The 15,890-nt window shown below is 42.5% G+C and overlaps 1 protein-coding gene across 1 annotated transcript in view; it reads left to right on the top strand.

Moving 5' to 3' along the window:
• JPH3 (junctophilin 3) overlaps window positions 1-15,890 on the top strand; it is a 190,627-nt gene that overhangs the window by 153,349 nt on the left and 21,388 nt on the right. The window contains exon 3 of the mRNA XM_020989206.2: window positions 12,254-12,378. Within this exon, the coding sequence (XP_020844865.1) occupies window positions 12,254-12,378 (125 nt within the window). The remainder of the gene's footprint in view (window positions 1-12,253; window positions 12,379-15,890) is intronic.

Here is a 15,890-nt window from a genome sequence, read left to right as displayed (position 1 = left end):
TTCACACGCACACTTCGACAATCCCTTTTGTGAACAGTAGCATATGCAGAGCCCATCACATGGGAATGAGCCTGGGATCATGTCTTCTGGGACACTATGCTTTAACCAGCCAAGCTGCCTGGCCAAGAGCTACCACATCCATTTACTTTGGTTATTGGGGTAGCTGGGTTCTAACCAGCTTAGAAGGGCCATTGGGACCATTGCCTGGCAGTTATCTTTTAGGTTGTGTTCATAAACAGAACCTGAGTTCTCTTTGGGCAAGTCATCACTAGGGAAAGAGAAAGAAAGTATAATGACATATTTGTGCAGGTAGATACTAACAAGGGTCCTAATACACTTTCAAAAAATCCTTCTTCCATATGATGCTATATTTCTTGCTATTTTCCTTCATGTGCACATTATTCCAGTGAAACTAAACTACTAATTATCTCTCTTCTCCTGTCATGCTTTCTCCAACCTCTGTGCATTTATGAGAGCTTGGAATGTACTTCTTAATTATCTCCAGGTATCAAAATCCTTTTTATTCTTCAAGGCCTGGATCAGATGCTAACTCCTCCATGAAGTCTTCCCTGGTCCCCACCCTACCCCCAGCCCTCAGCTGAAAATTTTCTGGGGATTTTGGTGGGTTTAAAGCTCAATATTATTCAGCAATATAATGTTCAACTCAAGGTCATTTTTGAACAGCCTACTGGGTCATAAACACTGTGGTACATGCTGGGGGTAAAAAGGGAAAATGTAAAAATATACCATGCCCTCTTACATTCTTTTGGGGTGGAGGGTGAGGGCAGGCGGAACAACCATGCACAAATAAGTAAATACAAAATATACAAACAAAGTAAATGCAAAATAGTTTTGAGGTGAGTACTAACAACTATGGAGATCAACAAGGGCCTTGCGGTAGCGTCTGTAACTTGAGCAGGGCCTTAAAGGAATCTAGAGATTCCAGGAGGTGGAGATGAGGAGGGAGAATGTTCCAGGCACGAGGGGGCCAGCTGGCTGGCTCCATGCTAATACATGAAGGTAAGAGATGATAGGATGTCATAGTTAGGGAATAGCAAATAAGTCAGTTTGGCTGGAATATGTGAGGAGGAGTAACATGGAGTAATCTTAGACAAATGGGTTGGAGCCATACTGTAAAAGCCTACCAGAGAAGTTGATGCTTCAGTCTAAAGACAATAGGGAGTCACTAAGTCTGGAGAGTGACACAAGAGTAGTTTTTTTAGGAATATTCATTGGACAGCTTTGTGGATGGTAGAGAAGAGAGGAGAGAGATGGATTGGAGTCAGCGAGAGCAATTAGGAGGCTATTGCAATAGTATAGATCAGAAGTAAGAAGGACCTGCAAACTAGGATTATGTCTGTGTGAGCAGAGATGAAACAGGTTAAGGAATGTATGGGAGGTATAATCAACAGGATTCGGCAGGTGGTAGGCTGTGTGGGACTGGAGACAGGGAAGATTCAAGGATGACTTGAGGGTTGTGAACTAGAGAGATTGTGGTGCCTTGACAGATACGGAGAAGAAGAGAGGGATCAGGGAAGACTCTGTTTCAGACATGTTTGAGGTCTAGAGTGTATCCAGATGGAGAGATCCAGCAGGCAGATATGGCATGGTAGCTCAGGAGGAAGATGAGAGCTGGATATGTAAATTTGAGAATCAACTGTCTAGAGATGATAATTAAGCCTCCTCCCACTATGGGAGATGATGAACTCATCAAGAGAAGGAATACAGAAAATAAGAATAGAAGAGGGTCGAGAACAGAGCACTGGAATACACCCATGCGCTGGGGGGAGGACATGGATCGTGATGCAGTAAAGGACATTGAAGTACAATTAGACGCAGAGGAAGAGAACCAGGGGAAGACGTTATCTCACAAATTGAGGGAGGAGTGGGTGATCAAATGTGTCAAATACTCGGGAGGAGAATAGATTTAAAAAACAACATTGAATTGAGCAAACTAATGCAATCATAGGCTGTATGAAGTGAGGCATAGTATGTAAGATGAAGGAAATCTTAATACTATCGTACCCTGTATTGGTCAGACCATATCTGGATTATTGGGGTTAGTTCTGGGCACCATGTTTTAAGGAAGCACATTGATAAACTCCCAGGTATCCAGAGAAGGAAAACGGGGGTGGTGATGGGTCCCAAGCATATGCCAAATGAGTTATCAAAGAGACAGGAGAAGACTGGGATGAAAGGATGGCGATGAGAAGTCTCTTCAGTCACCGGAAGGCCTGCCAAGGGGAAGAGGGACTAAATTTGTTCTTTCCTTCACAGAGGACAGAACAGGGTCCAAGTTACATAAATGCCAGTTTGGCTTAAGGAAACCTCCTAATAATTCCAGCTAATCCAAAGTGGAATAGCCTGCCTTAGGAGGCAGGTTTTTCTTGTTCTTTTGAGAGTTTTAAGCAAAGACTAGACGGCTGCTTGTTGGGTATGTTGTAGAGAGAATTCTTGCTCAGCCATGGGTTGATGCTACTGAGGTCCTTTCCAACCCTGACATTCTTGGATTCTCTCCCTTTTGGGACTTCCCTAAAGCACTTTGTAGGGATCTTTCCTTTGCTCCTGTAAAACTAACAGCATTTATCTAAATGCTGACAGAATGTAGCTTGACCAGTGTCACACAGCTAATAAATGCCTGAGACCTGATTGAAATCAAGCCTTTCCTTCTAGAGGTCTTGCATTTTGTCCACTGCATCTCCGGCTACCTAATTATGTTTTACCTTATATATTACTTATTTGGGTTTCATGTCATATTAGATAATAAGCTCCAGAAGGACACAACCCATTTTTTTTAGCTCTGGGAACTAGCTTAGGGTTAGCAGACCTTTAACAAATGTTTGTAGAATTGCAGTTCCTACAATGCCATCAGTGATATATTTTTCCTTTTGTTTAAAGCTGGCAAGGCAGTTAAAAATGTATGTGGGACTTGGGCCAGATGGATTTACAAGTGCATCCTATCAAACATTTAAAGAGTAATTAAAATGATTACAAATACAAAATGATTCTCAAATAAAGAGACAGAAAATACCCTATGAAATCTCCTTTATGAGGCAAATATCCTGATAACACAAAGGAGAGACAAAGCAGATAAAAGAACTCTAAAGCAGTCTCACTAATGACAACTGAAGCATAAATTTTAAGTAAAATTCTTGTGAGGAGACTACAGAAATATATCCAGAAGATAATTCACTATAACCAAGTTGGATTCATACCAAGGATGCAAGGATAGTCCAACATTAGGAAAACAGCATAATTAATTATAGAAACAAGAAAGAACAAATCCCACATGATTATTTTGATAGATGCAGAAAAAGTCCTTTGACAACATTCATCACTCATGTACTTTAAAAAAAAACTCTAAAAAGCATAAAGATAGAAGGGCCTTTTAATGTAGTTAAAAGCATATATTTAAAACCAAGAGCTAGTTTGGTTTGCAATGGAAAAAAAAACCCTAGGAACATTCCTAACAATAATACTTTAACCCTAATTCATTTCTAACCCACTAACCTAAGATTTGGCACAGCTCTAGAAATATTAGCTATGGCAATAAAGCAAGTAAACCACAGCAAAAGTATAAATATCAGCAGAGGAGTTAAAACTATCCCTATTTGCAAATGACATAATTGTGAGCTTAGCATACCTCGGAGAATGGGAGGTGACTAATAGCTAATGGGAGGTACATGATTGCAGGATTCAACATAAATCCACAGAAATCGTCAGCATTTCTATACAGTACTAACAAAAATCAGGAAGAAATTATGAGAGAAATTCCATTCCAAATGCATAGAGTTAGCTCTTAAGACATATAGGGGTCCCCAACGTTTTATATTTTAGCAGGTTAAGAATTTTGGGACACCCTGGGTAAATACAAATACAGAATAGTCTTCTTTTTTTTTTAAGGCAGTTGGGGTTAAATGACTTGCCCAGGGCCACACAGCTGGTAAATGTCAAGTGTTTGGTCTGAGTCTGGATTTGAACTCAGGTCCTCCTGACTTCAGGGCCAATGCTCTATCCACTGTGCCGCCTAGCTGCCCCAGATACAGAACATTCTTGAAAGAAATAAAGGGATGCTTAAATAATCAGTGAGATAGTCACTATTCATGATGGCAAAATGAGTCACTGAGGCATCGTAGATAAAAGGCTGGCATCAGCATCAAGAGGACTTAGGTTCAAGTGCTACCTCCATCACCTACTAGCTTAATGACATTTAACATCTCAGTGCTCGAGAAAACTCTCTGAGACTGTAAATTGCAGACGAGGTGCTGACCTGCATTAGTAGAGGGAATTTCCTCACCAGAGAGTTCTGATACCAGAGAATTCACAGGTTTAGTCCCTATCTTGTTCCTGCTACTTAAATTAATTTACATATTTAGTGCCATAACAGTCAAATTAATAATTTTTTTAGAACTAGACAAAATAATTTAAAAATTCATTTGTTAGAGATAAAGGTCTATAAGCTTAAGAAAAACAATGAAAGTGTGAATGAATCAGGACATATCATTACCACTCTTCAAACTCTATTAGAAAGCCATAGTCGGGAAAATATTTGCTGCTAGTTAAAATGCAGAAAAGTGGATCAGTGGAACAGATTAGATCAACAAGAAACAGAAATAATGAAAGAGAAGTACAGGGTTTAATAAACCCCAGAACATCAGTTACTGGAAGAACTCCTTCCCTACCACCCCACCCCACCCTTTTATATATATACACCTATATATATATATATATATATATATATATATGTATGTATAGGTGTGTATATATATATATATATCTACACACACACACACACACACACACACACACACACACACACATATATATGTATAAGAACTTCTGAGAAAACTGGAAAGCAGTTTGGCCAAAATTAGAATTAGGCCAATATCTTATACCATATACCACAATAGATACTTGATCTGAATATAAAAAGTAACACAGTAAAAATAAATGTATATATATACATATATATACAAATTAGAAGAGGATGAAATAAAATACTGTTCACAACTATGTCTAGAGGGAGAAGTAACCAAACAGTGGGGAGGGGGGGAGGGAGGGAGGGAGAGGGGGAGAGAGAGAGAGAGAGAGAGAGAGAGAGAGAGAGAGAGAGAGAGAGAGAGAGAGAGAGAGAGAGAGAGAGAGAGAGAGGGAGGGAGAGAGAGAGAGAGAGAGAGAGAGAGAGAGAGAGAGAGAGAGAGAGAGAGAGAGAGGGAGGGAGAGGGAGAGAGAGAGAGAGAGAGAGAGAGAGAGAGAGAGAGAGAGAGAGAGAGAGAGAGAGAGAGAGAGGGAGGGAGAGGGAGAGAGGGAGAGAGAGAGAGAGAGAGAGAGAAGACAGAGAGAGAGAGAGAGAGAGAGAGAGAGAGAGAGAGAGAGAGAGAGAGAGAGAGAGAGAGAGAGAGAGAGAGAGAGAGAGAGAGAGAGAGAGAGAGAGAGGGAGAGAGGGAGAGAGGGAGAGAGGGAGAGAGAGAGAGAGAGAGAGAGAGAGAGAGAGAGAGAGAGAGAGAGAGAGAGAGAGAGGAAATGCTAAAAAATAAAAGATGATTTTGGCTACATTTCTGTACTCCAGTCTGTTTCTCATCCAGCTGTCAAACTGATCTTCCTAAAGGGCAGCTCTGACCATGCTACCCCACTATTTAGTAAACTCCAGAAGTTCGCTATTGTTTCCAGGATCAAATATAAAATCTTATGTTTGGCGTTTAAAACCCTTCGTAGCCTGGCCCTTCCTACATTTCCAGTTTTTTTTTCCATCTTACTTCCCTCCACATCCTGTGACAGTCAGTAACACCAGCCTCCTTGTTGTCCCACAAACAAGACACTCATCTCCCAACTCTGGCATTTTCATTAGCTGTCCTAACTCCCTCCTTGCTTATCACCACTTCCTGATTTTGCTGGTTTTCTTCAAGTCTCAGCAAACATTTGTAAGAAGGCTTTCTTATTCCTTAATTTTCCTGCCTCCTCTCTGATATTATCCTTAATTTGTTCTATCTTTATTTTATTCGTACATAGTTATCTGCATCTTGTCTCCATTACACTGTGAGCTCTTTGAAGGCAGGGACTGTTTTTTGCCTTTCTTTGTATCCACAGGATCTGACACATAGTAGGTGCTTAATAAATACTTATTTACCTGACTTGGAATGAAATTAAAAAGCTTTTTGATGAATACAGTCAGTGAAGACAAAATTAGAAAATAAAGGGGGAAATGGAATAAAATATCAATAAAACTTGATATCTAGTATATACAGGAAATTGATACAAATGTAAATATCCAGACCTATTCTCCAGTAAACAAGTGGACAAAGGAAATAGAGGTTTGGGTTGGTTTTTTTTTTTTAAGATTTATGAACTATCTAGTTGTGTGACCCTGGGCAAGTCATTTCACTCTGATGGCCTCACCCCCCCCCCAAAAAAAAAGATTTCTGGATTGTAAAGGATCATATAAAGTCATGTTCAAAATCATTAAGAGAAAGAGAAAGGCAAATTAAAACAGTTTTGACATTTCACATCTCCCCTCTTCCTCCACACATATAGGCAAAGACAAAAAAGATACAAATGGTCAGTATTGGAGAGCTTGTGAGAAGGCAGGTTCATTGATCCCTGTTGTTGGAAACTCAGAAAGCTTCAAACTTTCTTTCTCTCTGCCTTTTTTTTTTTTGGAGGTAATTGGGGTTATGACTTGGTTAGGGTCATACAGTGTCTGAGGCCGGATTTAAACTCAGGTCCTCCTGATTCCAGAGCCAGTGTTCTATCTACTGTGCCACCTAGCTGCCCCAAATTCAGACTTTCTTGATTTCATTTGCCATTATGATGGAAGAGGTATTTTTTTTAAAAGAATGACTAAACCTTCCATACTTTTGAGGCAGCAAGGTGGCACAGTAGATAAAGAACTAGAACTCAAGTCTGGAAGACCTGAGTTCAAATATATCTTCAGATACTTACTGGCTGTGTGACTCTGGACAAATTACTTTTCATGGCTCTCTGCCTCAGTTTCCTCATCTGTAAAATGGGGATAATAACAACACTTGCCTCCCAAGGTTGTTATGTTAAATGAGGTAATATTAGTAAAACATTCTGCAAACCTTTAAGTGCTATATAAATGCTAGTCATTACCAATAATAATTCTGTTACCAGATATGTACCCCAGGCAAGTCAAAGACAGGTTCATTACATGACAAAATATTCGTAGCCACACTCTTTGTGGTAACAAAGGAAACAAAATGGATGCCCACCAATTGGGGAATGGCTTAAATGATGCAGTGGAATATAATTGGGGAGCAAAAAATGACAAATATGAGGAATTCAGAGAAATGTTAGAGGATCTCCATGAAATGAGGTGAAACAAGGTAGATTGAACCCAGAGAACATTGTGTACCATGACTACAACAATGTAAATGAGAGAGCTTTAGGGAATGGAAACCCAGCGAAGGTCCTAGGAAAGAGCTGATGAAACACACCTGCCCCATCATAGCAGAGAGGTGGGAGACTACTAAGACAGAAATGGTGGATGTGCCTTATTGAACAAAGTTTCTGTATTGGATTTGTGTGTGGGGTGTGTGTGTGTGCTTAATCATTTTTCTTCATCACGAGGAAGATGGAGCAGACAATGGGCTTGATGCTACCTACCTCCATACCACCTAAGTCTTTAGTTTCACAGATGAGGAAATTCAGGTCCATAGAGGACCAAAGGAGTTATTTGCCCAAGATCTCATGGCTACTCAGAGACAATGTCAAGTGTAAAACCTGTGACTTCCAACTCCACTATTCTGCCTCCCTTATCAAGTCACATTCCTTTGAAACGGGAAATAGGGGAGCAGGGTGGCAAGAAAATCCTGGTGCTGGGCAAGGGAGGCAGAAGAGAGGTGGAAAGGAGGGAACAAGAACTAAAGTGGGGGAAATGGCTTCCTTTCATTTGGCTTTGATAAGGAAGCTCTGTACCCAAGATGGCGCAAGATAACATGGCTAGAACCATTTGGGGACAAGGGAGCAGGAAAGATCACTCCTTCCTGTATGAAGTCCTGCTATTGCCCCGAGTGGATCTCTGATCCAAAGAGAGTCTTATGTTTGGCATTTAATCCCTTTGCAACCTGCTCCCTGCCTACCCTTCCAGTCTTCTGATACTTCACTCCCCTCCATGATCTCTGCAATTCAGCCACACTGACCTACTTTTAGTTCCTCAAACCCCAGCCTTTGCATTGGCTACCCCCATGCCTGGGCTGCCCATCTCTAGCTCATCTTAATTTCTCTGGTTTCCTTCAAGACTTAGCGTAAATCTCACCTTCTACAAGAACCTTTCCTGGTCTTCCCCCCTCCCTAAATGCATCCCCCGCAGCTACTAGAGCTTCACCTCCTTCAAATAGTCTTTAATTTATTCTGTGTATAACATACATGTACTAGTTATCTCCAGTTTAGCCTGTCCGTATCTTGTTTGTACAGAGAGTTGTTTTCATGTTGTCTGCCCTCTGAGTTTCTTGAAGGTAGGGACAGTTTTTTGCCTTTCTTTAGATCCCCAGCACTTAGGGTACATAGTAAACACTTAATAAATGCTTGCTGACTGATAGACTAATGGTTAGGCTTGATCTAAGTGATTGGTAGAGGTTTTGTCCTAGTGAGGCCTCAGAAGTAGCCACAGCACCCATAAGTGTGAGTAACCAAGGGTCAGGGAGCCTGGAAGCTGGGGCTCCCATGCTCCCCAGGTAGGGGTGCTCCAAATGTGGTGGTTCCGGTCCTAGGCTTTCTGGGACAGAAGTCAGAGAGGGAGATCCTGCCCCGGGCTTTGGGTGCCATGCCCGCAGCCACCCATGGAATGAAGGGAATAGATCTGTCTGGCCTGGCTGGGGCCCTCCTGGGAACCAACCCCGCTGAGCATGCTGCTGCTTGGCCAGCCCTCCCTCTCCTTATTCGGGCAAAATTACAGGAAACTCAGAAAAAGCAGGACAACAGGGGAGGGCCTTTTTGTTGTTATTCCCAGCAGGTTTCCTAATAAGAAATGGAAGCCCATGTTGGGAAGTGTTTGGATTTCTTTAACTCAATGGCAAAGAGGCAGAGTTCTTCCAAGTTGTTGCAGAGGGAGTAGAACAGACATATGTAAGGCAGGGAGTGCCAGGATTGGTACATGAGTCAGGGGCCGGGTGCCAATAAGCACATGTGAGTGTGCATCCATAAACCTTTTACTAGGATCCATTTGCTTTGTTTGGTTTTTTTTGGGGGGGGGCAAGTTGCATGTTGTAGGACTATCTGAGGGAAAATGGAAGCTCTATTTTTTTAAAAAGTGAGTTTCATGCTTCCATGTTTGACACTTTGATTCTAGGCCTGCCTATAATAGCAGTTCATTGGGTAGCTTCTAGAATTTGAACTGTATGGCTTTTGAGTTCCTTTCCAGCTCTAATTGTCTGTCTTGTTTGGACCTTCCCAGCTCTGACGTTCTGTGTTCTAAGGGCCCTCCCAGCTCTGACATTCTAAATTAGAGGAAAGAAAACTCACAAGTAGGCTAGAATGGTTAGGCCTTTCCTGGATCACTTCATGGAGGAAGTACTTACTTGAGGTAGCCAGGTAATGAAGTGGATAGAGCACTAGACCCGGAGCAGCAAAGACCTGAGTTCAAATGTGACCTCAGACATTTTACTAGTTGTGTGACCCTGGGCAAGTCACTTAACTTCTGTCAAACTCAGTTTCCTGCAAAATGGTGATTGTAATAGTACCTGCCCCCTGTGGTTGTTGCTGGGTTAAAATGATTTTTTTTTTGGTAAAGCCCTTTGCAAACCTTAAAGCATTCTATAAATGCTGGCTATCATTCTTATTTTTATTAAGCACAGGCCTTGAAAAATAGGTGGGACTAGAACACAAGAGAAGGAAGTAGAGGGGATAGAGATGGGGGATGCAGAGGACTTACATCAGCAATGCTACAGAAGTAGGAATATTTCTTGTGTGTTTGGGGGATGGTAATTAGACCAGACAGGCTGCTGCAAAGGTTTCACGCAGAGTTAGTATAATGTAAGAGAATATTGGAAAGTATATCAGCTCCTTTTATCCTCACAGCAACCTTGGCATGTTGGTAAGGATGGTGGTGGTAGTGGTGGTGGCATCATTTCATATACCTCACTCACTATTAGAACCCCTGAAGAGATCTGTCCCACCCCACCCATCAGGTCAGATGGCAATTCTATGTTCCTTACGTCTAAGAGGCTGTGCTCAATGAAGATTGAATTTAGGGAATGCTTTCCCTCCTCTCCTCTGCCTGCTGGCTTGCTTCAAGACTCACGTCAAATACTGCCTTCTCCTATGAAATTAACTTCCATTTGCACAGTATGTGTGTGTGTGTGTGTGTGTGTGTGAGAGAGAGAGAGAGAGAGAGAGAGAGAGAGAGAGAGAGAGAGAGAGAGAGAGAGTGTTATGTATGTGGCTGTGGGTGTGTGGATATAGGTGTGTGTATATACATGTGTGGGTGTGGGTATGTGTGTGTGTATAATATATATGGTGTATAATCTATATAATAAACAGTATATGTGGTAAGCATGTAATGTATACCATATATGATATATGGAAATTATATAACACTATGTCCCATATACTATATATATATATCTCATATATATTATGTGGTGTACATATTATATAGCAATTATATGGTATGTATAATACTATATCTCTCTCATGTATAATATATGATATATATACAATATATACTATATGGTGTATGTGTAACATACACCATATAGTATATATGATATGCTAGGGTATATATGATATGTGATTATATATAGAATATACATATCTGTCTATAGCACATACCACATATATGCTATATATATTTTGCATATCAGGATACCGTATATTATATCATAGTGTATGTATATATAATATATACCCTGATGTGTATGTATGTACATATATAATATATATGCCATAGTGTAAACACATACATATACAGACACAAATATATACATATCCACACACCATGGAATATATTACATACACGTGTGCATAGATAGAGGGATGGATAATAAAGATAGATGAATGATGAGTGGATTGATAGATGATGATAGATTGATGGATGATAAATAGATGAATAATAGATTTATAGATGATTAGATGGATGGATGGATGGATGGATAGATAGGTGGGCAGACAAATCGATAGATAGTATGTGTCTGGTTATCAGCATGTTGTCTCCTCCCATTAGAATGTGAGGCCCTTTGGGTCAGGAACCATATTTACACCTTTCTTTGCTAGCACTTAGCATAAGTGCCTGGCACACAGTAGGTGCTTAATGAATGCTTGTTGACTGATTAAGAGGCTGAGCTTAGCTCCCTTCTAGCTTGGAATCTATGATTTGAGGGTCCCTCGGTTCTCAGAAGTTCCTTCTTGGGAACATCCCTCAGTAAGACCCTGGGGAGGGAGACAGTGCTGTCCTGGCAGGGAGTCTGTCCTGACCTGCAGACTTTGTTCTCACTTCTGGCCTCTTTACAAGAAGAGAGAGCTTACATCCTCTTCTTGGAGCATATCACTCCCTGCCCCTCCTGCGACGGGTGCCAGGGCCACCAGCAGCAGCTGCTTCTTCTCTCTGGGCTCCACGGTCACGTCCATCCCATTCATGGACATGCTGAGGGGCAGAGAAGTGGCATTGGACATTTACTACCTGTGGTACCTCTTGCAAGCCCCTTACCCTCTGTGCCTCAGCCTCCTCCTCTGTGGTATGTCAGGGTTGGACCAGAGGCCCCTCAGTCCCTTCCAGTTCTCCATCTATAATATTTTTTTTTTGTAAAGCACTTTGCAAATACTAATACTTGAGATCAATGTTAATTAGCTATGATCATTATGGGGGGGGGGGTGCGGTGTAGTGTAGTGGATAGAGTGCAGGGCTCAGAATCAGGGACCTCGGTTCAGATTCTGCTTCTGACACTGACCAGCTGTGTGACCCTGGGCTAGTCACTTCAACTTTCTGAGCCTCAGTTTCCCAGTCTATACAATGATGAGCTGGACTCAGTGACTCTGCTCTAACTCTATGATTCTGTTTTCTTTGTTCACGTTGGGCAGTGGGTGGATGCTCCATGTTGGGAAAAAGTTGCCCCAGAGTGGAACAGGCCACCTCCTGAGGCAGGGGGATCCCTCACTGAGTGACCCCCACTTCTCTGGTTATCCTACAGGGAATCCGTGCTCAGCCAGAGGCTAGATTGGATGGCCCATGAGGTCCTTTCTCCTTCTGTAGCTCTGGAACATGCCTCACCCATTTCCCCTGTCTCTCTCACTTGTGCAGGACCTCCCACTCCCGGGCCAAGGCAGAGGCAGCCCTCACTGCGGCTCAGAAAGCTCAAGAAGAAGCCCGGATGGCCAGGATCACTGCCAAAGACTTCTCGCCTTCCTTCCAGCACAGGGAAAATGGTGAGTTGGTCGGGATCTGGGGCGGTCATTGGGGGCAGGAGGCCAGTGGGGCAAAGGGCCATCTGAGAAATTACCAAAGCAGTGGCCGGGCAGTACATCCTCGTCATCACCCATGGCACCAGGTTCTGCTAATCCCAGCTTCTGTGGTCTGCTCTTAGACCCTCTCTCCCTCTCCTACCTTAGTGCATATGCTTTGGTGTGCAAATGTATTTGTGTAAATATGTGTGCACATGTATGTGTTTGGATATGCAGATGTATGTGAGCATGTCTGTACATGTGTACATGTGCAGTGTTTGTTGTGTGCATGTGTGTGCATGTGTATTGTGTTAATATATGTGGTTTTATATGTGAATGTGTGCACGTGTATGTTTGTATATATGTGTGCATGCATATGTGTATTGTGTGTATATGTGTGCACTGTGTATGAGTGCATGTAGAAACTGTGTGTGCATTGTTGTATTGCACATATATGTTTGTGTGTGTTGTGAGTGTACATGTTTGTGTGTATGCGTGGATATTTGTGCGCATTGTGTATACCCGTATGTATATTTTGTGTTTATTTGTATGTGTGTAGTATTTGCATGTGTGTGCATGTGCCTGTGTTTATATGTGTGCATGTTTGTGTGTATGTGTATACGTGTGCATGCATGTGTGTGGGGGGTGTGTGCATAAAGCTATATGTTGTCCTCATCCCAGCTGGCTCCTCCTTTCCTCGTACGTTGCAGAAGCTTCTTGTGGAACTAAATAGAATGGTGGGTCTGTCAGATCCCGTCTGTCAACACCTTCTGCTGGCATTCTTAATTCCTGGGTTGGGAGTGAGCAGCCCAGAGAAGTGTCTGGTGTTCACCTACCTGCATCATTAGCATTGCATTGACGCCCACCCCCCACATCGTGCGTTTTTGTATATGTGTGCATGAACACACACGTAGACACTTCTCCCCACTCACGGTCTGAGCTTCCTGGTTGGGAGGAGGTGCCTCGGCCTCCCTTCTTTGATCTCAGCAGTGTAGGGCAACAGCTGCTTGGAGAGGGAGGCAGCACCATACAGCAGGAGGAACAATGGTATTGGAGTCAAAGGATCTGGGTTCAAATTCCACCTCTGACAATGACAAGTCACATCACCTCCTTGGGCTTCAGTGTTCTCATCAAAAAGGAGGGGGTTGAACCAGAGCACGTCTGAGGACCTTTCCACCCAGATCTGTCTATGACTTTTCGTCTACCTAATGAAGATTTGTAATGCGTGGTTTTAGAGACTAACCCACTGTCCTAAAATTGTGGGTGGGGCCCTAAGACATTAAATGATTTAACCCTTCTTAATAAAGGCTTGTTGGCTTGATGTATTCTGGACCGGTCACGTGGGTGTGTCATTAGCAAGACTTGAACCCAGAACTCTCCTGACTCCAAGATTAATTCTATATCTACTATTTTCATACAGTGTTTCCCTTTCCTGAGAGTCTTTCTCCTTGTTCATAAAAGCTATAACCCTTTAGCCTCCCTCCTCTTTGTACTGGGAAGGCCTTGGGCTTTCAGAAATACAGCCCCCGGACACAGCTAAGCACCTGGGCTCCTCAAGAGACCACCTGCCTAGGGGCAGCTAGGTGGTGCAGTGGATAGAGCACTGGCCCTGAAGTCAGGAGGACCCCAGTTCAAATCCTACCCCAGACATATAACACTCACTAACTGTGTGATCCTGGGCAAGTCACTCAACCCCAATTGCCTCACCCCCCCCCAAAAAAAACCATTGCACTGCTCTCCCTCCACCCCCCCCAGGCTTTCTCTTCTTCATTCTTTTATGATGAATTTGACAGTCATTAAACAAAGACCTTTAAATACATAAAGAAAAAAGAGAACCACAGAGAAAACCATCCACTCCTTTTATATACTTTTTGTTTTTGAAGAGGATACATTAAATTTAATAAGTAGTAACTGAGTGAATCCTGTTTCTTTGTATCCTCTTTCTGAACTTGTTTACCTTTGTGTATCTTTACTTATTTTAATGATTATCTTTTCTTTTCTTTCTTCCTTTCTCCATCCTTCCCTCTCTTCCTTTCTCTTTCCTTCCTTCTTTCTTCCTTCCTTCTTTCCTTCCTTCCTTCCTTCCTTCTTTCCTTCCTTCCTTCCTTCCTTCCTTCCTTCCTTCCTTCCTTCCTTCCTTCCTTCCTTCCTTCCTCCCTCTCTCTCTCTCTCTCTCTCTCTCTCTCTCTCTCTCTCTTTCTTTCTTTCTCTCTCTCTCTTTCTCTCTTCCTCCCTCCCTCCCCCTCTCTCTTTCTCTCTTCCTCTTTCTTTCTTTCTCTTTCTTTCTTTCTTTCTTTCTTTCTTTCTTTCTTTCTCTCTCTCTTTCTTTCTTTCTTTCTTTCTTTCTTTCTTTCTTTCTTTCTTTCTTTCTTTCTTTCTTTCTTTCTTTCTTTCTTTCTTCCTTCCTTCCTTCTTCCTTCCTTCCTTCCTTCCTTCCTTCCTTCCTTCCTTTCCTTCCTTCCTTCCTTCCCTTTCTTTCTTTCTTTCTTTCTTTCTTTCTTTCTTTCTTTCTTTCTTTCTTTCTTTCTTTCTTTCTTTCTTTCTTTCTTTCTTTCTTTCTTTCTCTCATATAATCCCAAGCTCACCTCTTCCTTACAACTTTCACAAATCCTCAGGCCCTCACCCGTAGAGCATCTTCTGCTCAGAGACCTTTCCAATTCTCAATCTGCTCCTGAAGTGATGTTTTAGATGATGCATCATTATATTATGTTTAATTTGTTCTTTCCTTGGTCTTTCCACCATCAGTGTCTTTTTGGTTTCTCTTTAGAAGCCTTTACAAGGCCAGCATTCCCAAACCGAGACCTGATGTTGAGGTCTTTGGTTGGTGATGGTGACTTCACCATAGTGTGGGCCTTGGGCCAGAATAGCCCTGGACAGACTCGGGCAGGATGGGACAATGCCCAGCAGCCAGGACAGTGGTGGGAAAACATAGGCACCTGTGACTCCATGAACCGTCCTGACAACTAAATATGGGTCTTTTGTGTTTGCTAGGAGCCCCAGCCCATTTTGCATAAGTGTTGAGGGTTCTGAGTGAACAGGGTCCCTATAGTTCAGTGACCCTGCTATGAAGGAATCCTCCATCTTTTAATTTCTGCATATATTGGGAGCCAGGATGGAGGCTAAATTGCTTACAATTCCCACAGAGTGTTTTATTCTCCCCCCAATCCCTTCAGACCTTGAATGAGGTGTTTGGCCTGTGGGAGTAGGAGGCAGGCAGGGAGGACTTGGGGCTGGCTAGCTCTGGGGCCTTAGAAGTCCCAGGAAAAGAGTAAGAGGAACAAAGACATTGGAATCAAAGCGTAAAGCTGCATGTACTGTTTTGCATTTTAACAATGATTCTTCCAGGAATATCACATGCTCAGGAACTAATTTTAGCCAAAGATCATTTCCCAGCTGGGTGAGCTGCTCAAAGGCAGGCTTGTGAAGATGAGCAGTATGGCACAGGGCTGCCACCAGCACCCCCTGCCAGTGGCCTCACGAGTGCCCTCTCCAGGTGC

Source organism: Phascolarctos cinereus, unplaced genomic scaffold, assembly GCF_003287225.1.
Source record: "Phascolarctos cinereus isolate Bilbo 61053 unplaced genomic scaffold, phaCin_HiC Scaffold_2;HRSCAF=192, whole genome shotgun sequence".
Classification (NCBI taxonomy): Eukaryota; Metazoa; Chordata; class Mammalia; order Diprotodontia; family Phascolarctidae; genus Phascolarctos; species Phascolarctos cinereus.
This window is presented reverse-complemented; position numbering and strand designations above follow the sequence as displayed.